At 41.8% G+C, this 20,198-nt stretch overlaps 12 protein-coding genes across 12 annotated transcripts; 7 read left to right on the top strand and 5 right to left on the bottom strand.

Moving 5' to 3' along the window:
• The first annotated feature begins 421 nt into the window (after positions 1-421).
• LOC142984667 (chorion class B protein Ld32-like) lies at positions 422-981 on the top strand. Its single transcript, XM_076132418.1, has one exon. The coding sequence runs from the start codon at positions 446-448 to the stop codon at positions 938-940; it is 495 nt and encodes a 164-aa protein (XP_075988533.1). The 5' UTR covers positions 422-445; the 3' UTR covers positions 941-981.
• A 569-nt stretch (positions 982-1,550) lies between these two features.
• On the bottom strand, positions 1,551-2,060 carry LOC142984364 (chorion class A protein Ld19-like). Its single transcript, XM_076131919.1, has 2 exons — positions 2,010-2,060; positions 1,551-1,919 (listed from the first exon to the last, which is right to left on the bottom strand). The coding sequence occupies exons 1-2, from the start codon at positions 2,058-2,060 to the stop codon at positions 1,551-1,553; spliced, it is 420 nt and encodes a 139-aa protein (XP_075988034.1).
• A 291-nt stretch (positions 2,061-2,351) lies between these two features.
• Positions 2,352-3,659, top strand: LOC142984365 (chorion class B protein Ld10-like). Its single transcript, XM_076131920.1, has 2 exons — positions 2,352-2,402; positions 3,045-3,659. The coding sequence occupies exons 1-2, from the start codon at positions 2,352-2,354 to the stop codon at positions 3,657-3,659; spliced, it is 666 nt and encodes a 221-aa protein (XP_075988035.1).
• A 327-nt stretch (positions 3,660-3,986) lies between these two features.
• Positions 3,987-4,859, bottom strand: LOC142984366 (chorion class A protein Ld12-like). Its single transcript, XM_076131921.1, has 2 exons — positions 4,809-4,859; positions 3,987-4,439 (listed from the first exon to the last, which is right to left on the bottom strand). The coding sequence occupies exons 1-2, from the start codon at positions 4,857-4,859 to the stop codon at positions 3,987-3,989; spliced, it is 504 nt and encodes a 167-aa protein (XP_075988036.1).
• Positions 4,860-5,163: 304 nt separating this feature from the next.
• On the top strand, positions 5,164-5,918 carry LOC142984367 (chorion class B protein Ld34-like). The gene is made up of 2 exons (XM_076131922.1): positions 5,164-5,214; positions 5,535-5,918. Exons 1-2 carry the CDS (start codon positions 5,164-5,166, stop codon positions 5,916-5,918), a joined length of 435 nt encoding a protein of 144 aa, XP_075988037.1.
• A 308-nt stretch (positions 5,919-6,226) lies between these two features.
• LOC142984618 (uncharacterized) lies at positions 6,227-6,909 on the top strand. Its single transcript, XM_076132362.1, has one exon. The coding sequence runs from the start codon at positions 6,288-6,290 to the stop codon at positions 6,843-6,845; it is 558 nt and encodes a 185-aa protein (XP_075988477.1). The 5' UTR covers positions 6,227-6,287; the 3' UTR covers positions 6,846-6,909.
• Positions 6,910-9,941: 3,032 nt separating this feature from the next.
• Positions 9,942-10,727, bottom strand: LOC142984617 (chorion class B protein Ld10-like). The gene is made up of 2 exons (XM_076132361.1): positions 10,677-10,727; positions 9,942-10,537 (listed from the first exon to the last, which is right to left on the bottom strand). The coding sequence occupies exons 1-2, from the start codon at positions 10,725-10,727 to the stop codon at positions 9,959-9,961; spliced, it is 630 nt and encodes a 209-aa protein (XP_075988476.1). The 3' UTR covers positions 9,942-9,958.
• Positions 10,728-11,033: 306 nt separating this feature from the next.
• LOC142984368 (chorion class A protein Ld19-like) lies at positions 11,034-11,638 on the top strand. The gene is made up of 2 exons (XM_076131923.1): positions 11,034-11,084; positions 11,187-11,638. Exons 1-2 carry the CDS (start codon positions 11,034-11,036, stop codon positions 11,634-11,636), a joined length of 501 nt encoding a protein of 166 aa, XP_075988038.1. The 3' UTR covers positions 11,637-11,638.
• Positions 11,639-13,319: 1,681 nt separating this feature from the next.
• LOC142984648 (chorion class B protein Ld10-like) lies at positions 13,320-14,092 on the bottom strand. Its single transcript, XM_076132400.1, has 2 exons — positions 14,042-14,092; positions 13,320-13,949 (listed from the first exon to the last, which is right to left on the bottom strand). Exons 1-2 carry the CDS (start codon positions 14,090-14,092, stop codon positions 13,320-13,322), a joined length of 681 nt encoding a protein of 226 aa, XP_075988515.1.
• A 325-nt stretch (positions 14,093-14,417) lies between these two features.
• Positions 14,418-15,046, top strand: LOC142984619 (chorion class A protein Ld19-like). The gene is made up of 2 exons (XM_076132363.1): positions 14,418-14,481; positions 14,594-15,046. The coding sequence occupies exons 1-2, from the start codon at positions 14,431-14,433 to the stop codon at positions 15,041-15,043; spliced, it is 501 nt and encodes a 166-aa protein (XP_075988478.1). The 5' UTR covers positions 14,418-14,430; the 3' UTR covers positions 15,044-15,046.
• A 2,261-nt stretch (positions 15,047-17,307) lies between these two features.
• Positions 17,308-17,913, bottom strand: LOC142984369 (chorion class A protein Ld19-like). Its single transcript, XM_076131924.1, has 3 exons — positions 17,846-17,913; positions 17,586-17,757; positions 17,308-17,501 (listed from the first exon to the last, which is right to left on the bottom strand). Exons 1-3 carry the CDS (start codon positions 17,894-17,896, stop codon positions 17,308-17,310), a joined length of 417 nt encoding a protein of 138 aa, XP_075988039.1. The 5' UTR covers positions 17,897-17,913.
• Positions 17,914-18,143: 230 nt separating this feature from the next.
• LOC142984640 (chorion class B protein Ld10-like) lies at positions 18,144-18,903 on the top strand. Its single transcript, XM_076132389.1, has 2 exons — positions 18,144-18,236; positions 18,328-18,903. Exons 1-2 carry the CDS (start codon positions 18,186-18,188, stop codon positions 18,901-18,903), a joined length of 627 nt encoding a protein of 208 aa, XP_075988504.1. The 5' UTR covers positions 18,144-18,185.
• Positions 18,904-20,198: the final 1,295 nt, after the last annotated feature.

The raw sequence follows: 20,198 nt of genomic DNA on the forward strand, positions 1-20,198 counted from the left end.
GGCACTGTAGATAATGTATCCGACGGCTGTTGGCGAGGTCTCGGGTTCAAGTCCTGGGTCTGGTAAAGTGCTATCGGGCAATTTTAAGTTGTATTGGAATATGTAAATTGGAGTTTGGTAACGTGCCCGGTATAAAGGCAATAAGCTAGCCCTCTACTACATGGGACTAACATTGTTAATGGTAAAACGTGGGCGTGTACCTATTTGTAAATAGTTATACACATAGTAATATATCACGCCTTTCATACCCTTATAGGTAGGCAGAGGTGCTACTGACTTATCAGCGGCAGTTCTTGTGAAACAATAAACTAACGATGTATATTTTAACTTCCAGATTGCATTCAGTCAATGCACCAGCCGCGCAGCCGTCGATGCCTCCGGATACCCAGCTCCTTATGGTGTGGCTGGTCCTGGTATCGCCTACGATAGACTAGCTGCCCCAACCATGGCGTACGACGGTATGAGCTGGGCAGGTAGAGGCCTGGCTTGCGACGGTCGGTACTCTCCCGCCATGGACTTCACCCCCACCAGCGGCGGCGGACTCCCCGTCACCAGCGCCTCCGCCGTCGCTCCCACTGGCATCTCCGTAGTGTCTGAGAATGTTTACGAAGGTATTCTGTCCGCGGCTGGAGAGCTGCCGTTCGTCGGTACTACTGCTATGGAGGGTGTGTTACCCACTGCTGGTGCTGGTGCCATCAATCACGCCTGTGGTAACGGAATCAACGCCATGGCCGCCGAGACTACTGCCTTCGTTCCTGCTGCTGCTGCTATAGCCCCTGCTGCTGTTGGAATGGCTCCTGCCGTTTCTGCCATAAGTCCAGCAGCTGCCACCTTAACACCTGCTGCCCCATTCGCTGCTGGTGCAGGATATGGCCTTGGGAATGGATATGTCATGGGGAATAGATTTGGTCTCGGTTGCGGCGCTCGTGGAATATACTAAGTGTTGTTTGTTAATTTAATTTTAATATTTAAATAAAATTTATTAAAAGTTATGCACGATGTTTAGATATGTTTGTATCCTTGCCTTTATGCCCTTGTTGGCGCACCGGAGAGGAATATAATGACCTAGGTGATAGATGAATTGAGAGAAAATGGGTTTACGACGGAGAATGTCGGATCATAAATTGTGCAATGGTCTTATGCCCGAAAAAATAAATTAGGTATACAATGACTTGAGTTGAAGCTAAAACTACGTCATTAATGTTGGTCTGAGGCCATCCCGACACATATAACATTGCAATATGTCTGCACAATTCTATTGCGTAATTAATATAATAGTTACTTTATGCCTGGATCTGTCATATAAAAGGGTCCTATAGAAAAGCCTCAAAATTTTTGAAGTAAATAAGTGTAAATTGAATAAATCACTGTGTCTCAAGGTAGCCTTACCACAGTTAATACAATATAACCTTATTATCGTTACCACGCAAAAAGGAAATTATGTAATTAATCTAGGTTACGAAATCTTCATAGCAGTTTCGAAACCAATACAAAAAAATAAAAAATATTACAATTGTTTTATTGTTAATTTCTCCTTAAAGTCATATCGTTCAGTATCCACAGCCGCAAGCGCACTGTCCAGCGATGGACACGGCGCCACAAGCCGGCACAGCTCCTTCGAATCTCACAGCGCCCAAGATAGGCACCTGACCGAAGACGGCGGTGTTACCGGCGACTGGCAGCTCACCGGCGACCGCCACGTTACCTTCACCGGCGCCGCCGTACGCACTCGCACCTGAAGCTGCATACCCAACACCAGCAGCGCTACCATACGCGCCGAGTCCAGCTAAGCCTCCTGATGCGGCGAGTCCACCGTAACCAAGAGCGGCTCCACCGCAGCCGAGAGCAGGAGCGATGCCAGCGACGGGAGCGGCGACACGCGCGCCGTAGCCGCAGCCGCCACCCTGACTGAACGCGCTCTAAAATGGTGATAATAATTGTAAGGAAAGATTTACAGAGAAATGTGTGACATGTTAATAAATCTAAAGAAAACTGAACAATCTTTTTACCTGTACCAAGCAAGCTTGGACGCAGAGGAACACAACAGCGAGGGTATTCATGTTGGATGTTTGTTCAACGAAGAGCTGAAGACTGAATGAAATATAACTGCAACTTTGACTTATATATTTGCTGCAATTACTAAAAGAAATATTATTATGTGTTATCGCTTTACGTGAGGAGAAGTAAATAGTAATAAGCACTTGCAAAAAAGTGCAATATTTATCACAAATGACACAAACAGTATTTCATAGACGAGTGTAAGTGATTGTGTATTGATAACACAGTGTTAGTATAAAAGCAGCAGCAGTGGTGCTGGACATCATTCTCGTGTCAGCAGTACAATAAGTAACATGTCTGCCGCAGCTATCCTCGTCCTCTGCGCTCAGGCGCTCATCGCACAGGTGAGGAATAGTAATTTGCAAGATTTTTTCTTAGGCATTACCAAGATTTCTTTCTGGGACCTGGCTACCCTTTGCCATAAGAATTTAGTTCCTTCTTAACATGTAGATAAAAGATACATTTATTATTTTATCGTAAGCTTAGTGTCAAAAAAGTTCCAGTCGCCGGAATAGCTGTAGATATAGCATGACGACTGTTATCTTAATTGACAAAACCCGGACTAACTTGCTAAGTTCAGAGATGCTGATTACCTACAGATCGTTTATCAACCGGTGAGCGTAACTAGCTATTAGAGCCTTAAACGGCAAGTTACTGCTAGGAGTTTATTATCAGTCTTTTACAAAACTTTTATGTGTTACAATAGTCGAAATTAGTGACCTAATGTATTATCTATAAATATTATGAAAGTGCTTGTAATAAGTGATAACTTAACTTACATATAATCACGTTTTATTGTCATTTAGAAATTTTATTTTATTGTTTCATGCACCGGTTGACATGGTAGCATTTTGACATACTAAGCACGTCACCTAACCGGGAATGGAACCATGGACTCATGATCAACAATAGAAGACAGCCGGCTTAAAATGGTTTTAAAAACGAAGTGTTCATGATATCTAATATGACTATTCCTTTTTTTGCAGTTGGCTCATAGCCAGTGTCTTGGCAGTTCAAACTATGGAGCTGGTATTTCTGCATACGGTCTTGAACCAGGCCTAGCACTGGCTCCAACATGGGGCAGTCAATCACCTTGCAGCATTGGCAATGAGCTGGCTTACGGAGCTGGATTAAGTTACGGGGCAAACGCTGGCTATGGCTTTGGATCTGCTATAAACTATGGTGCGATTGACGTAACCCCTACAAATGGAGGTTCTCTACCCGTCGTCAGTTCCTCAAACATCGCTCCTTCAGGCTTAGCCGTAACTTCTGAGAATGCAATTGAAGGGAATCTAGCAATCATCGGTGAGCTGCCTTTCTTAAGTGCTGCAGCATTGGAAGGTATCCTGGCGTCTGCTGGAGCAGGTGCCATCAACTACGGCTGTGGTAATGGGGTGACTACTATCACAAGCAATGCTCTCAATTCTGCTGGTGCTATTGGTGTTGGACCAGCTGGTATCGGCTATGGTGCTGCCGGCTATGGAGCTGCCGGCTATGGAGCTGCCGGCTGCGGTTCAGGTATAGCAGCTGTTGCTCCTGCTGCTGAAATTTATTCAGGAGTTGGTGGATTTGAAAGCAACTGTGGTTGTGGTTCCTATTAATGGTAGTGTTTTAAAGTCTAACGTTTTTAAGTTTGTAATAATAAACATGTTCTTTCTTACTGATTGTGTTTTCATTACCTACGAAACTTGGTATGACACTCAAATTGACACTTTTAAAAGCATAATATAAATGAATGTGTGGATGTGATATTAAAAATAATTAATTACGGAGTCTCGATACTTGATAGTACCGACTAACTGTATAAAATTGCGCTATATTTTACCCAATAGTTTTTTCGGTAATATGTTGACACCCACTAATGTGGTAATAAGATAACAAAAGATTATTTTCCAATTGCAATTTAATTAAAATACTAGAGTTTGCACTTAGTAGATGTAAGGAGTACCAGCTCCGCAACCGCAAGCGCACTGTCCAGCGATGGACACGGCTCCAGCAGCAGCGACATCACCACCGAACTTCACAGCGCCCATGATGGGCACCTGACCGGCGACAGCGGTGCTACCAGCGACTGGCAGCTCGCCGGCGACAGCCACGTTACCTTCACCGGCACCACCGTAAGGAGCAGCCGCACCGTATGGGGCAGCCAAACCAGCGTAAGGGCCAGCTAATCCAGCGTAAGGGCCAGCCAGACCGGCGTAAGGAGCAGCCAGACCAGGGTAGGCGATGTCAGCGATTCCAGCGCGGTAGCCGAAGGGAGCAGCTGCCATAGCAGCAGCAGGAGCAAATGGGGCAGCAAGAGCAGAACCAGCCCAACCGAAGGGAGCCGCCATGCCGGTGGCATCTACCGCGGCAGCGGAAGTGCACTGGCTGAATACATTCTAAAACAAACATTATCATTTATATCTTTATAGCCGAAAATTCCAGATTAAATTCCACTAAAAACTGACCTAGTCACAGAGAGTTTTACAAACAAAAGACAGACAGAAAGAGACCTGTAATTTTTTTTAATGTGGCTAGCACAAATATATGTTTGGTGTGGGAATCAGGCCTCTGACCTTAACCATCTCTGCGCTTTCTCTCGCTTGCGCTCTGAAGGCTGTCTCACTACTGTTGTTTATGTAACCTAGTTTTGACGAACCCAATAAACAAGATCACTTTTCAGCTAGATTTAATAATTGCCTTATTATAAGTTGAAAACTATCAAATATCATTTTAATATAAAACAAGGTTAAATAATTTCCCCTTACCTGTACCAAGCAAGCTTGGACGCAGAGGAACACAACAGCGAAGGTATTCATGTTTGATGTTTGTTCAACGAGGAGCTGAAGACTGAATGATGAACTGATCCAAATACTACACTTTTATACGCAAGTCTTTATCGGAGAATTCAATTTCATATATTTCCTCAAAATTTAAACAATTTGTCAATAATTTTCAATTAAAAGAAATTGATATCTCCTTTGCATAATACTTACCTACATACTGTATGTTTCTAGGAAATTAAGTTATTGAGTAGTATAAAGCGTTTGGTTATTGTGGAGGAAATCATTCTCAATTCGGCTTCTGCATTCGTAGCTACATCAGCTCAGAACAAGCACTAACATGTCTGCTAAGACCATCTTCATTCTTTGTGCCCAGACTCTTCTTGTTCAGGTAAAAAATAATACATTTTCAGTAAGATTTCTTCTTCTTTTAGAATTTTTTTTTAGATACTTCTGTCTACAATATATGGTTGTAAAGTTTGCCTAAATTTGTAGACAATTTCCATGTTTTTAAAGACGTTTCATAATATTAATACCTATTTAGAATTCTCTGCATTAACTAATTTAAAACATTGATATTACAAAAGTTTTGGTACATGCGACCGTTTTGGTATGTTCGACACAAATAAAATCTATAATGTTCTAATCCAGTAATAGACTGCGTAGAAAGACACCTTATTAAAAATCTACCTTATTTCTTTTTGATTACAGTCTGTATTCAGTCAATGCGCTAACTGGGCTGGTCTTGGTATCGCCTCTCCCTTCGCTTACGATGGTCTAGCAGGTCCTTACGGCTACGATCGGGCTGCCTTTGCAGGCAGAGGTTTGGCTTACGATGGGATCTACCCAGCAATGGCGCCTGCCATGGACTTCACTCCCACCAGCGGTGGTGGACTGCCCGTCACCAGCGCTTCTGCCATCGCTCCCACTGGCATCTCCATCGTCTCCGAGAACACGTATGAGGGTATCCTGGCTGTAGCTGGTGAGCTACCATTCGTTGGTACAACTAGTGTGGAGGGTGTTCTGCCTACTGCTGGAGCTGGTGCTATCAACCATGATTGCGGGAATGGGCTTAACGCTATGGTAAGCTTTTGATGTGTATAAATATTAAATAGTATTGTTTAATCCTCTCTCATTCCGAGAGAAGACTCTTGCCCAACAGTGGGACATTAATGAGTTTTTTCTTAATACAGTGTCGAAGTAGTCAGCTGTATGTTTTATAAAAACCCGTAGAAAAAAAGCTGGTTGATAATTAGCGTTCTAATATAGATTATATATCTCGGTAGTGTATGTCTTATACGACACCAATTTCACCATTAGAGACACTCACAGCCATTACTTAACAGTATAAGTGACAGAAGTACAAAGAAAACATGCTATATAAAACATTATTTCCAGACTGCCCTCAGCGCTTCTTCCACCCCAGCATCAGTTGCCACCGCTGATTACGCTACTCCCTACAGCATGGGTATGGGCTACGGACCATACGGCCCTGCTATGGCCGCCAATGCTTTTGCCGCCCCATTCGCTGCTGCCGCTGCTCCAGTCATGGCCTTCGACGCTCCCTGTGGAGCCATGTATGGCTATGATGGTCTTGCGTACGCCAATGCAATCGACGGCATTGAGTTCACAGCCACTAGCGGTGGAGCTCTTCCCGTATCCAGTGCCTCAGCTGTTGCCCCCACCGGTCTGATGGTAGCCTCTGAATCTGTCTACGAAGGTCCTCTGGCCGCGGCTGGTGAGCTGCCGTTCGTCGGTACTGTAGCTGTAGAGGGTGTGTTGCCCACTGCTGGTGCTGGTGCCGTCAACCACGCCTGCGGCAATGGCATCAACGCCATGGCCGCCGAGACTACTGCCTTCGCTCCCGGCTACGCAGCGGCCGCCTACGCTCCCGCTGCCGCTCTGGCTCCCTTCGGTGCTGCTGGCATCGCTCCCTTCGGTGCTGCCGGCATCGCTCCAGCAGCTGCTGGTTTCGGTTATCCCGCCAGATTCGCCGGCAGAGGCTTCGGATGTGCTCTTTAAGAGTTCAATCTAAAAATTTGTTAACTTTCTCATAGAAGTTTTTTATTCAATAAACGTTTTATAATTATAATTTCGTTTTCGTCTCCTTATCCTTTTATCGTTCATACTAGTGAAAAGTAAAAATTGAATCAGTTTATCAACTTTGTGTTTTTACACGACAACACGGCAAAATAAATCATAAAATTTAAAAGGTAATAATAGAAACTGTTGGGCTTAGTTTTATAATCATTCAAATTTTGTGAATAACCTTGTGACCAATGAACATTGATAAATAATTGATTTGAAAAAAGTTAGTGATCTAAACCTATACTAATATTATCTACTAGCTGACCCGTGCGGCTCCGCTCGCGTGAATTTCGTACTGTTGCTTATTCGTTTGAGCACGCGAATTGCGAAGCACTCGATACACCTACACATAAAAATGTTAACAACTCTTTTGTCATCTAATGGTTATTTACGAAAGGGACCCGAAGGGCACACAATGTGACACAGGCTCAGGTAGGCCTGATTTCCTGTGGTTACCTTCTTTTCCGCTCTCGTCTGTATCCGTAGCAGTTTACAGTGTAAAATATAATACCTTATAATAGACTGACCATTGCTTACCCGTCTGGATTCAGAATATTATTATAGGTCCTATCTGCGCCGGAGCTCTTCAGACGCGTAATAATGTATACTTGCGATGATACGTCCGAAACCGCGTAACCCGTTATTATTTTTTATATATCATCCGTTGTTTATTTTTTAAAACTTACGACATAGTCTGTTTCATAGCTATCCAATTTATTTCCTTAATGCAACCAATTAATTCGGTTACGTGTTACAAACTACAACGCCATCTGTTAGTTGCAGCGAACAACGACAACAAACGAAATTACTCGATTTGCCATCTAGGATATCCCGATCGCACCGGAACCACGTAAACCAACATTTTTGTGTAATATATCATACAACATTTATGTTTGAAAATCTTATAAATGTTTAGCCTGTTTCGAAGGTATTTTTTTAACAATAAAGCAATCAAAATAAATTAATTAGGAAAAACATGCTGTGTTGCGGACTATATCGCCATCTATTGGTTGGTGCGAACAACAGGTATCGATACGGCAGGCACCGTGTTAACTATATGCGAATGTTGTGAAATGCAATCCATTTCACGCCATCTATGGTCTCTATAGGGAAACGCAGGTTCAAACGATTTCTACGTATTTTTTTCAATTTTCTAAAAATCTTTGAAATTTTATGCTATAAAAAGTATCCTAGAAATTGCTCCACTACTTATTCTATGCATATACCAAATTTCAGTGCATTCTATCCGCTAGTTTTTACGTGATAGCGACACATACAGACGGAGGACAGACAGACAGACAGACAGACAGACAGACAGACAGACAGACAGACAGAAAAGAAAATTATAAATTGCAGATTCGGTATCAGTATCCGTTAATAAACATCCCCCATTGGTTTTTTTTTTAATATATTCAATGTACAGAATTGACCTCTCTACAGATTTATTATAAGTATAGATACTATAATATTATAAAGCTGAAGAGTTTGTTTGTTTGATTGTTTGTTTGTTTGAACGCGCTAATCTCGGGAACTACTGGTCCGATTTGAAAAATTCTTTCAGTGTTAGATAGCCCATTTATTGAGGAAGGCTATAGGCTTTATATCATCACGCTAGGACCAATAGGAGCAGAGTACCAGTAAAAATGTTACGAAAACGGGGAAAAATTTCACCCATTCTCTCTAATAATAGCAATACTCTTATTGCCATAACCTACATCATGAGTAATAAAGATTTTAGACAGTAGCATGCTATTTTTTAAGATGATAGCAATTTTTGTTGAAATTATTTATTGACACGTAGATTTGATGGTTCTGCTTATAGTATGGTTAGCTATGACATTTAGTGCAGTGGTTAATGTGGTCACATCGATGCAATAACCGGAGTACCACGTTTGCTCGAATCCTGCCCGCACTAGTATCAGTTCTGAGCTTTGGTTGTCAATTTATCTGAACATTTAAAAGTATATAAGAATTACTTATTTATTTAACCAAAAGTCTCTCGGTCAGGCAAAGTAATCGACATTAAAGGTCCATCTGAACATACAATTTTTTACATTAATAAATTTTGTATAGATACTAACACACATAAACTTGAAATATCCCAGGTTTCACTCATTCTTAGCCAATCACGATTTTGAAACATTTTCGTTATTTGACAATGTCTCTTGCCCTCGTGGATTGTAGGATATATATAGAATAAAAAATATCCTGCGTATTTTCTTGGTTTTCAAACTATATATATCTTTCTATTTAGCTCATTTCTACTCCCTATTGAGTATATCTCTATTTTGGTAATGTAAGTTGAGTTGAGAGATTGATTTCGGTATGAAGAAGAGACAGGGAGATAGAGCTACTTTCGAATCTATAATAGTAGTATGGATTAGTAGGAAATTTACATGCTATGTTTCATTTTTAAGAACCTTAAACTTTAGTATTTATTTCATTCATAAAAAAATAAGATTAAAAGAGAAACAATTACATTCCCAGTTTTAAGGCTTTATCCATGTCTAAAATATTAATTAAACAATCATGTTTACGCGTTAGACGTTTAGTCGTAAGATCTTAACAGACAAAAGGTAGGAGCAAGCTGCGCTTTTAAACTTTTATTACAACATAAGTCACCTTTAATATAAAAAAAAAAAAACTAATTTTCAATTAATGCGTCCTCCCGGGAGTTACGATGCTACAGACACACAGACACACGCAGATAAACAGACAGGCAGATAGACACGTGAAACTTATAGGTAACAAGCCTCATTTTGCGTCGGGGGTTAAAAACTAACAGTAATTATAGTTATCATAAGTTTTATCACTATGCCTAGTGTCACAGAGGACGGATTCGGTTTCGTGTGGTTGAATTAAATACACAAGATTACGTTAAAACTTTAACAGTTCGGTCCGTGAATTTATCAATCTTATCCATGAGTATAAGACGTATCTTTCTTACATGATTTACAACAAATTCAGTTAAGTAGGTAATTAAAACAACAACATATTATGAGAATGAAATTTATTTCAAGTTTTGTCCGTTTATAGATTTAGTATTTTCACAGAGCGCATCCACATCCTCTGCTAGCCCATCCGGCGCCGTAGCCGAGAGCAGGAGCGGCGAGACCAAGACCAGGAGCGATAGCAGCGGCGGGAGCGAAGCCGGCAACACCGAAGGGAGCGATGCCAGCAGCACCGAAGGGAGCGAGAGCGGCAGCGGGAGCGTAGGCGGCCGCAGCGTAGCCGGGAGCGAAGGCAGTAGTCTCGGCGGCCATGGCGTTGATGCCATTGCCGCAGGCGTGGTTGACGGCACCAGCACCAGCAGTGGGCAACACACCCTCTACAGCTACAGTACCGACGAACGGCAGCTCACCAGCCGCGGCCAGAATACCCTCATAAACGTTCTCAGACGCTACGGAGAGGCCGACGGGAGCGATGGCGGAGGCGCTGGAGACGGGCAGTCCACCACCGCTAGTGGGGGTGAAGTCCATGGCGGCGGCATAACCGCAAGGTGCACCTAAGCCGTAAGGAGCAGCCATACCATAGGGACCGGCCAAGCCGTCGTACGCCAGCGCGGGAGCGGCCAGTCCGCAGGGAGTAGCCAACGCGCGGCTACCGAGGCACTGACTGAACGCCACCTGAGTAAACAACGGAAATACATTTATTTTATGTTCAACACTTAACCTATGTAACTCTTTTGTCTGTTTTCAATACATCTAATTTAAATAAATAATTATAACTGAGAACATGAAGAAATGCGTATTTTACTTATATTACCTGCACGAAGAGCGCCTGAGCGCAGAAGACGAGGACGATCTTAGCAGACATGTTGTTACTAATGTGAAGTACACAATGATGTTATACAACCTTCGTGAGGCTTTTATACTAACCCTTATCAGTAGTTTTCAAGAAAACTTATTAATAGGTTATTGTAATTAAAAGTTTGTGAAATAACGATAAGCCTATAACTTGTGTACTAACAATGACACTTACTAAATACTTTTATTGTGATAGAAAATTACGAAATGGTATTCTTCACATGTGACACGCACTGAACTCACATTTCATATAAAAAGCTGCCCAACATCCAGTTCATCATTCAGTCTTCAGCTCCTCGTTGAACAAACATCAAACATGAATACCTTGGCTGTTGTGTTCCTCTGCGTCCAAGCTTGCTTGGTACAGGTAAGAATTTAACATTTTAAATGAATTTAACCGCAACAGTTATTTAATAAAATTTTTAATTAGTTTACTTTGAGGAAGTTACTAAAAAAATATTGTTTACAGAGTGTATTCAGTCAGTGCACCAGCCGCGCCGCAGTGGCCGCTGACCCCTCTCCTTACGGTTTGGCCGGTCCCCTCGCATTAGACGGTTGCGCTGGCTGGGGAGGTATGGCTGCCGCCGCTCCCTTCGGCTACCGCGCTGGAATCGCTGACATCGCCTACCCTGGTCTGGCTGCTCCTTACGCCGGTCTGGCTGGCCCTTACGCTGGATTAGCTGGCCCTTACGCTGGTTTGGCTGCCCCATACGGTGCGGCTGCTCCTTACGGTGGTGCCGGTGAAGGTAACGTGGCTGTCGCCGGTGAGCTGCCAGTCGCTGGTAGCACCGCTGTCGCCGGTCAGGTGCCCATCATGGGCGCTGTGAAGTTCGGTGGTGATGTCGCTGCTGCTGGTGCCGTGTCCATCGCTGGACAGTGCGCTTGCGGCTGTGGAGCTGGCTCCCCTTACATCTACTAAGTCTCATGTTGGATACTTTTTTATTTCAAAACAAATAAACAATCCATATGAAGTAATAACCTTGGCATTTTAATTTAAATCACTTGAATTGGTGAGTCCGCATCGCCAAAAGCGCAATCAGGTCGGTCGCTGGGCGCTCGGCAATGCCCTAACATGATATTTTTATATAAAAAAATGTATCACAATTTAAATGTACATAAATTCGCTGTATTCCTTATTTAATGAACTTTTCATTATATAATAACATATGTAAAATTGATAAATGAACTTATCTATAATTAGATATTATGTTCATATGTATAAAATTGTCATTACTAAAACCTTTTTCATTCCTTATGCCACATTTTATATTGGCCTATGTTCACCAATAGTAAGAATGTGCAATGAGAATTACAATTTAAACCACATTTTGATCTAGAATATGAACAAATTTAGAAATAAATTGCTGAAATCATCTAAGTATGTTTAATAAAAATACTTGGTAACTCTTAAATACTAAAGGCTATAACCATCAAAAATATATGAAGTTATGAAAGACTTAAAAGAGTTTTGTTTCTTTCCCTCCTGAAAAGATATTGTAGTCGTTTTTTAGGTTTATAGTGTTTGTGAATAAGAGGGTAATATTTTAATCAATATAATATCGACGGAGTTTTAGTGAATGCCGTGTTCACCTTATATCTTAATCTTATATCACAGGTACACATATTTGGTCTGTCTTTGTATTTTACTTTACCTATTCATAGAATGTGTCTACTGTTGGCGTTCTAACATGAATATACGAACATGTAAATCATTAAAACACGAATATCATTAATACAGACCATACGTAACATTAATAAATGATAATGTTTTTTTTTTGTGAGTTATCCAATTATATTTTTTTATATATCTATAATATTATGTGTACAAATCGCGAGAGTAAAAACGTTAAAGGGCTGAATTTTTTTTTTGCTTAAAAAAATGTTTCACAACATTATTTAATAATTATTTAAAAACTAGACTATAAATAACTTATATTAATACACGAACACTTTTCGTCTTATAATGTAACGGGTCTTAATCGCGATTGAAAATTAAAGGTATTATTCTAACCTTCAATTATTTTCAATCGCGATTAAGACCCGTTACATAAAAATATTATGTGTTCAAGTCGCGACAGTTTAAAATAGTTAACTTTTCGTTTTTGTTTAATAGTATGTAGTAACAGTTTGATTGATTAGTAAGTAAACACTATGTAGTTTTGGGTCTGGCTGTACTTTGTGTCCGTTGTTTGTATAAGTCCCCGTGACAAAAGAACGATTCTTAGCGCGAAAGTTGTCTTATTAAAAGAGAAGAGAAGATATAAATGTTATTATAATGTAGAGATACATCTTCAAAGTCACTTTTTTGACGTCGTTTTGTGAAAATAATATGTATAATGAATGATAAGTATTCCTCAATTGAACCTTCTCATTTCGTTAATCGAGATTTTTCAATGTCATCCAGTCTAGTACAGTAATTAAATGATGCATGCATGGCAACATAAACAAAAATATTTTCAATCGTATGTTCTTTAAAAAAATATCTTTCTTTTTAATTATCAAAATTAAATCAAAGTACAGAAAAACAAAGATTTCACACAATTGATTTTATTTATTCAAAAAGGTCCGAGTCTAGATTTTACTCAGTAGTGTAACTATTAAATTAAATAGCGCATCCACATCCTCTGCCAGCCCACCCGGCGTAGCCGAGAGCAGGAGCGGGGAGACCGACACCAGGAGCGATAGCAGCGGCGGGAGCGATGCCGGCAACACCGAAGGGAGCGATGCCAGCAGCACCGAAGGGAGCGAGAGCGGCAGCGGGAGCGTAGGCGGCCGCAGCGTAGCCGGGAGCGAAGGCAGTAGTCTCGGCGGCCATGGCGTTGATGCCATTGCCGCAGGCGTGGTTGACGGCACCAGCACCAGCAGTGGGCAACACACCCTCTACAGCTACAGTACCGACGAACGGCAGCTCACCAGCCGCGGCCAGAATACCCTCATAAACGTTCTCAGACGCTACGGAGAGGCCGACGGGAGCGATGGCGGAGGCGCTGGAGACGGGCAGTCCACCGCCGCTGGTGGGGGTGAAGTCCATGGCGGCGGCATAACCGCAAGGTGCGCCCAAGCCGTAAGGAGCAGCCATACCATAAGGACCAGCCAAGCCGTCGTACGCCAGCGCAGGAGCGGCCATTCCATAAGGAGCACCAATACCGTAAGGAGCAGCAAGGCCAATGGGAGCAATTAATGCGGGATCAGCGGCCACTGCGGCACGGCTGGTGCACTGACTCAGTGCGGACTGAAAGAAACGAAAGCGATTTGTTAAATACAACATTATAAACATGTAAGAAATATATTTTAGTCAGACTACAGCAATAAATGTCAACTTACCTGCACGAAGAGCGCCTGAGCGCAGAGGACGAGGATAGCCTTGACAGACATGTTACTGGTTCAAGTGTTCACACGAGAGTGATGCTCACTCACACAGCTGATAGATTTATACTAATGTTTGGGAGGTTTTTGTAATAAATAATATAGGTAAGAAAATGTAATACTTACAGTCCCTTTCAACTTGCGAAATCTTGATAAACCTATTATTAAATAATTAATAGTTTAAGTACTAAGAATAAGTTGCAACTAGTTGGTGACATAATTAAAGAATTGTATCAAAGTTACGAAGTTAAGCCTGTTGATAGTGACATTCAATATTTCGTATAAAAAGTGGGTCAACATCCAGTTCATCATTCAGTATTCAGCTGCTCGTTGAACAAACATCAAACATGAATACCTTCGCTGTTGTGTTTCTCTGCGTCCAAGCTTGCTTGGTACAGGTGAGTTTTTCATTAATAGTTTTTAAAAAACATCTTAACCTTTCAGAATTTTATAGATATTTGGTGTACCTATTAAATGTTAACGAGCTAATTTTACTTTAAATGCTTACAGAGCGTGTTCAGTCAGTGCACCAGCCGCGCCGCAGTGGCCGCTGACCCCTCTCCTTACGGTTTGGCCGGTCCCCTCGCATTAGACGGTTGCGCTGGCTGGGGAGGTATGGCTGCCGCCGCTCCCTTCGGCTACCGCGCTGGAATCGCTGACATCGCCTACCCTGGTCTGGCTGCTCCTTACGCCGGTTTGGCTGGCCCTTACGCTGGATTAGCTGGCCCTTACGCTGGTTTGGCTGCCCCATACGGTGCGGCTGCTCCTTACGGTGGTGCCGGTGAAGGTAACGTGGCTGTCGCCGGTGAGCTGCCAGTCGCTGGTAGCACCGCTGTCGCCGGTCAGGTGCCCATCATGGGCGCTGTGAAGTTCGGTGGTGATGTCGCTGCTGCTGGTGCCGTGTCCATCGCTGGACAGTGCGCTTGCGGCTGTGGAGCTCCCTACGAGTACTTGTACTGAGTATAATGATGTTATAAGACACATTAAAATTGTTAAAAAAATATTTAAACTAACATTTTATTTTTTCCCATTTCACCTCGTTGATGTCCATTATACTGTAGTGATTTAGTCTGTTAGAATAAGCATGATGTATTGTTTTGTGTGGTAGTTGAATTACATTTATTTTATTTTTAAAAGCAATTGTCGTGCTCCTAAATGTTTAAAATGTAAACAAGTTATCAGATTTAGGTGCACTCTGACTTTACAAAGAACCGTTTTTGTGGAAACTGCACTAAAGAATATTATGATATAAGATAGAAGAATATTATGAAGTGAGTGAGATACATCGACTTGGTATTTATAATATACTAGCTGACCCGCGCAACTTCGCTTGCGTCACCTAAGAGAATGGGTCAAAATTTTCCCCGTTTTTGTAACATTTTTCGTTGCTACTCCGCTCCTAATGACCGTAGCGTGATGTTATATAGCCTATAGCCTTCCTCGATAAATGGGCTATCTAACACTGAAAGAATTTTTCAAATCGGACCAGTAGTTCCTGAGATTAGCGCGTTCAAACAAACAAACAAACAAACAAACAAACAAACTCTTCAGCTTTATTATATTAGTATAGTATAGATTAACATTTTTCAAAGTAAGCTAAATGTACTCAGAGCAGAGTGTACTGCAGAGTGTACCTGTGTATTGTGCACACACTTGGACACTATAAACAAAGTCCTGCACAGATGGCCAGTTTCAATGAAACTGACCGCCGTAGCCGTATATCGGCTAGGAGGACATTATTATTATAAATGTACTCTATACACAAACAAAATAATAAAGGATGTAAAGCTCGCTATGCGTCGTAGTACTCCTCAATATCATGTTCATGGCATTACATGGATGCCACAATTTTATAAGGTACTAGCTGACCCGCGCAACTTCGCTTGCGTCACATAAGAAAGAATGAAAAAAAAATCCCCGTTTTTGTAACATTTTTCCTTGCTACTCCGCTCCTAATGGCCGTAGCGTGATGTTATATAGCCTAAAGCCTTCCTCGATAAATGGTCTATCTAACACCGAAAGAATTTTTCAAATCGGACCAGTAATTCCTAAGATTAGCGCGTTCAAACAAACAAACAAACAAACAAACAAACAAACTCTTCAGCTTTATAATATTAGTATAGATATGAAGAAAATTTTCTTTTTTTCTTCTTTCTTGCTTCTTTCTTCCTCTTGATTCTACAAATTCTTACAAAAATTGAGTATGCCATACAACGTGGTAATTCTGCCAGCATTCTGGGAACGTTCCCGATTGACAGCGATGTTGAAGAGTACTACGACACGTAGCGCGCTTCCCATGTATTGTACATTTCAATACTAGTTTCTTTTATTCATTTTTTATCTACTTGTATACAGTTAGTTGTATATAGTAAGTTTATTGTTGCTGTAAATAATTTAAAAAGTCATTGTAAATATTATATTGAGTATATATTTGAATGAGGAAAAACTTACTATTTTTGATAGATTGTGAATAAAAGCGTTATCAGATGACGTTGTCCTGCAAACTTTTGACTTACTTCTGATAGAATCGTTAACTGAGAAAGTATCATACAAAATTTACTAAGCTTTTGCCCGCGACTTCGTCCGCGTGGTTTGTGACATGTGACTGTAGTATCCCTTTGGGTGTAGAATTGATCTAAATCCATTCTTAGCGGATGCCTACCTCATAACATCTACCTGCATGCAAAATTTCAGCCCGATCCGGCCAGTGGTTTGAGCTGTGCGTTGATAGATCACTAAGTCAGTCAGTCAGTCACCTACGAGTTAAATATATATTTAGAAAACCGAATGTCGTCAGCCGATGCGTTCGAACTTCGAACGAACGAACGGTGTAGTGCTTTCCAAACATTTGTCTGTTCTGACGGTTTTTTGGTAATAGAAATCATTATTCCAATAAGACGGAATTTGATAGTAATTTTGTCATTAGCAAGTAATTAGAGGTAAATTATTTATTTACCTAGTTAATGTCTATTGCAAATGGAAGTATGTATCTGAAAATTATTTTCATCATTTGTGTGGTGACCATCGTATAAGCTCACGAGTAGGTAAAATGCCTGGAAATGTTATTTACGGCTTCAAGTAGTAATTCTTCTGCTTTTACACCTACTAATACGCCGTATAGGTTATAAAAATAATCATAAAAATATTTATTGTTTCAAAGAATTTATTTCTGTCAAATTTTCACATCAGCGTAACAATGATTATGTTATCAATAACGATTATATTCAGTACAAGTATTCGTAGGGAGCTCCGCAGCCGCAAGCGCACTGTCCAGCGATGGACACGGCACCAGCAGCAGCGACATCACCACCGAACTTCACAGCGCCCATGATGGGCACCTGACCGTCGACAGCGGTGCTACCAGCGACTGGCAGCTCACCGGCGACAGCCACGTTACCTTCACCGGCACCACCGTAAGGAGCAGCCGCACCGTATGGGGCAGCCAAACCAGCGTAAGGGCCAGCTAATCCAGCGTAAGGGCCAGCCAGACCGGCGTAAGGAGCAGCTAGACCAGGGTAGGCGATGTCAGCGATTCCAGCGCGGTAGCCGAAGGGAGCGGCGGCAGCCATACCTCCCCAGCCAGCGCAACCGTCTAATGCGAGGGGACCGGCCAAACCGTAAGGAGAGGGGTCAGCGGCCACTGCGGCGCGGCTGGTGCACTGACTGAACACGCTCTGTAAATAATATTAATTTCGTAACATGCTCGAACGAAACATTTCAAAAACTGTTAACGGCATTGATGTTTATCAAAGTAACACTCACCTGTACCAAGCAAGCTTGGACGCAGAGGAACACGACAGCGAAGGTATTCATGTTTGATGTTTGTTCAACGAGGAGCTGAAGACTGAATGATGAACTGGATGTTGGTACATGTTTTATACCACTAACACTGATCGATAACAAGAAAAACGTTTTATTTTGAAATATTAGACACGTGTTTGTGTTTCAACCGTTTAAAGTTTTCTGTGACTTTGTTGATAATGTTATCATAGTTTCACAAGCTATTCATTAATTGCTTCAGGAACAAGACGCACAGTTCTTGTATATAACCATCAGTAGTGTGAGTGATCATCATTCTCGTGTGAACACTTGAACCAGTAACATGTCTGTCAAGGCTATCCTCGTCGTCTGCGCTCAGGCGCTCTTCGTACAGGTAAGTTATAGAAATTTATATTTTAAAATACAAGTTTCTTTTGAGCAAAAATATACGAAGAAGTGTTATATGTGTTATAATTTTATTCTAGTCTGCACTGAGTCAGTGCCTCGGTAGCCGCGCGTTGGCTACTCCTTGTGGACTGGCCGCTCCCGCGCTGGCGTACGACGGCTTGGCCGGTCCCTATGGTATGGCTGCTCCTTACGGCTTGAGTGCACCTTGCGGTTATGCCGCCGCCATGGACTTCACCCCCACCAGCGGCGGTGGACTGCCCGTCTCCAGCGCCTCCGCCATCGCTCCCGTCGGCCTCTCCGTAGCGTCTGAGAACGTTTATGAGGGTATTCTGGCCGCGGCTGGTGAGCTGCCGTTCGTCGGTACTGTAGCTGTAGAGGGTGTGTTGCCCACTGCTGGTGCTGGTGCCGTCAACCACGCCTGCGGCAATGGCATCAACGCCATGGCCGCCGAGACTACTGCCTTCGCTCCCGGCTACGCTGCGGCCGCCTACGCTCCCGCTGCCGCTCTCGCTCCCTTCGGTGCTGCTGGCATCGCTCCCTTCGGTGTTGCCGGCATCGCTCCCGCCGCTGCTATCGCTCCTGGTCTCGGTCTCGCCGCTCCTGGTCTCGGCTACGCCGGATGGGCTGGCAGAGGATGTGGATGCGCTATCTAAAAAGGTTCTTCCAGTTATTGTTGAACTTCCAGCAAGAATAATGTATCAAACATAAATAAAAGATTGCTCACAGTACTTTTTGTGTTCCTTATTTTCTATACTTCATTCAATTTATGCTATCTCAATCTGCCTTAGGAATTTATCTTTACGATATGTATTTGACTTGTAATATTTAACAACTTGTTGACATTTGCAAAATTTGAAATATTTAAAAGACGAACAGAAAAGCTAAAATTCGACTGTTATTGATATGATATATATTTACGAAGCGATATATTGTTGTTGTCACAAACGCGCACGATTTTGTATGGCCGATATTATACAAAAGCGGATATTTGGCTTTGGATATTTAAAAGTACTTGAAGAAAAATATTTCTTGAAATATACGCTAAGAGCGCTGATCAGGCTTTCATATAAAAATTGATGGAAGTTATAATAATAGATATTTGATAGCATATTATCAGCCAAGCCCTTCTTCCAAACAATGTCGTCTATGGAGTCGGCTTCCAGTCTCACCGGATGCAGCTGAATATCCGTATTTTACATGGAACGACTGTCTATATACGATAGCATAAAGAACGTTTCTGAGAGACTTAATATTATCTTTAACGGTTAGTAAACGAAAAATTTCAGGGAATGATTTCTTCAGTAGTCTTGTAAAAATGCTGTAACTTACTTTTTTGGTTTTCATCTTGTAGAGTAAAATATTTATCTTACTCTATGAATTTTATGAGCCAGTGACAAAATTCATCAAATTATGCAGTACAAATATCCAACTTAGTAGTTCTATGGAATACAAGTTTACGTGTATGAATGATGATGGAAATGTCAAAATAACAGCTGATTTTTGCTTTTCTCTTCTCTTTTCCTTTAAAAGCAAAGAAAATATTAATAAAGAAAATATAAATAATATAAATTTATAAAGCCAGTACAAGGCATCATAAAAGCTGAAGTAAAATTAGGGTTTTTTTTCAAAAACATACATTTTAATATCTTCTTAGTGGCAGCCCTAAGGCGAAACCGCCGGAACGCCGTATATGTATGATATTAATAATAATATGAATCATGAAGAACCTAAGCGAAGCTGACAGAACGCGTTCGGATCCCTCGGCAACGCTCGGGCTTCGCGAGTGCGCCGCCGCGACGTCCCTGTCAACTGCTGACAGCCCGTCATTTTTCTATTGTGTTTTTGTATAATTTATTGTAAATTTGTATTTTTTTTTGTTCTATGTCTAGTTTTAAGTGTACAAACAATGGCAGCAACTCGGAGGTAAGCACAAGTCAACCTTCCACAT

The sequence above is a fragment of the Anticarsia gemmatalis genome, chromosome 27 (assembly GCF_050436995.1).
Source record: "Anticarsia gemmatalis isolate Benzon Research Colony breed Stoneville strain chromosome 27, ilAntGemm2 primary, whole genome shotgun sequence".
NCBI classification, from domain to species: domain Eukaryota; kingdom Metazoa; phylum Arthropoda; class Insecta; order Lepidoptera; family Erebidae; genus Anticarsia; species Anticarsia gemmatalis.

Coding starts and splice junctions, on each gene's coding strand:
- LOC142984667 (XM_076132418.1), top strand. CDS start 446: ATGGCGTACGACGGTATGAGCTGGGCAGGTAGAGGCCTGGCTTGCGAC.
- LOC142984364 (XM_076131919.1), bottom strand. CDS start 2,060: ATGAATACCCTCGCTGTTGTGTTCCTCTGCGTCCAAGCTTGCTTGGTA. Junction 1,920..2,009: donor TCCAAGCTTGCTTGGTACAG/GTAAAAAGATTG, acceptor TCACCATTTTAG/AGCGCGTTCAGTCAGGGTGG.
- LOC142984365 (XM_076131920.1), top strand. CDS start 2,352: ATGTCTGCCGCAGCTATCCTCGTCCTCTGCGCTCAGGCGCTCATCGCA. Junction 2,403..3,044: donor CTCAGGCGCTCATCGCACAG/GTGAGGAATAGT, acceptor CTTTTTTTGCAG/TTGGCTCATAGCCAGTGTCT.
- LOC142984366 (XM_076131921.1), bottom strand. CDS start 4,859: ATGAATACCTTCGCTGTTGTGTTCCTCTGCGTCCAAGCTTGCTTGGTA. Junction 4,440..4,808: donor TCCAAGCTTGCTTGGTACAG/GTAAGGGGAAAT, acceptor TGTTTGTTTTAG/AATGTATTCAGCCAGTGCAC.
- LOC142984367 (XM_076131922.1), top strand. CDS start 5,164: ATGTCTGCTAAGACCATCTTCATTCTTTGTGCCCAGACTCTTCTTGTT. Junction 5,215..5,534: donor CCCAGACTCTTCTTGTTCAG/GTAAAAAATAAT, acceptor TTTTGATTACAG/TCTGTATTCAGTCAATGCGC.
- LOC142984618 (XM_076132362.1), top strand. CDS start 6,288: ATGGGTATGGGCTACGGACCATACGGCCCTGCTATGGCCGCCAATGCT.
- LOC142984617 (XM_076132361.1), bottom strand. CDS start 10,727: ATGTCTGCTAAGATCGTCCTCGTCTTCTGCGCTCAGGCGCTCTTCGTG. Junction 10,538..10,676: donor CTCAGGCGCTCTTCGTGCAG/GTAATATAAGTA, acceptor TTGTTTACTCAG/GTGGCGTTCAGTCAGTGCCT.
- LOC142984368 (XM_076131923.1), top strand. CDS start 11,034: ATGAATACCTTGGCTGTTGTGTTCCTCTGCGTCCAAGCTTGCTTGGTA. Junction 11,085..11,186: donor TCCAAGCTTGCTTGGTACAG/GTAAGAATTTAA, acceptor TATTGTTTACAG/AGTGTATTCAGTCAGTGCAC.
- LOC142984648 (XM_076132400.1), bottom strand. CDS start 14,092: ATGTCTGTCAAGGCTATCCTCGTCCTCTGCGCTCAGGCGCTCTTCGTG. Junction 13,950..14,041: donor CTCAGGCGCTCTTCGTGCAG/GTAAGTTGACAT, acceptor CGTTTCTTTCAG/TCCGCACTGAGTCAGTGCAC.
- LOC142984619 (XM_076132363.1), top strand. CDS start 14,431: ATGAATACCTTCGCTGTTGTGTTTCTCTGCGTCCAAGCTTGCTTGGTA. Junction 14,482..14,593: donor TCCAAGCTTGCTTGGTACAG/GTGAGTTTTTCA, acceptor AAATGCTTACAG/AGCGTGTTCAGTCAGTGCAC.
- LOC142984369 (XM_076131924.1), bottom strand. CDS start 17,896: ATGAATACCTTCGCTGTCGTGTTCCTCTGCGTCCAAGCTTGCTTGGTA. Junction 17,758..17,845: donor TCCAAGCTTGCTTGGTACAG/GTGAGTGTTACT, acceptor TATTATTTACAG/AGCGTGTTCAGTCAGTGCAC. Junction 17,502..17,585: donor CGCCTACCCTGGTCTAGCTG/CTCCTTACGCCG, acceptor GTGCGGCTGCTC/CTTACGGTGGTGCCGGTGAA.
- LOC142984640 (XM_076132389.1), top strand. CDS start 18,186: ATGTCTGTCAAGGCTATCCTCGTCGTCTGCGCTCAGGCGCTCTTCGTA. Junction 18,237..18,327: donor CTCAGGCGCTCTTCGTACAG/GTAAGTTATAGA, acceptor ATTTTATTCTAG/TCTGCACTGAGTCAGTGCCT.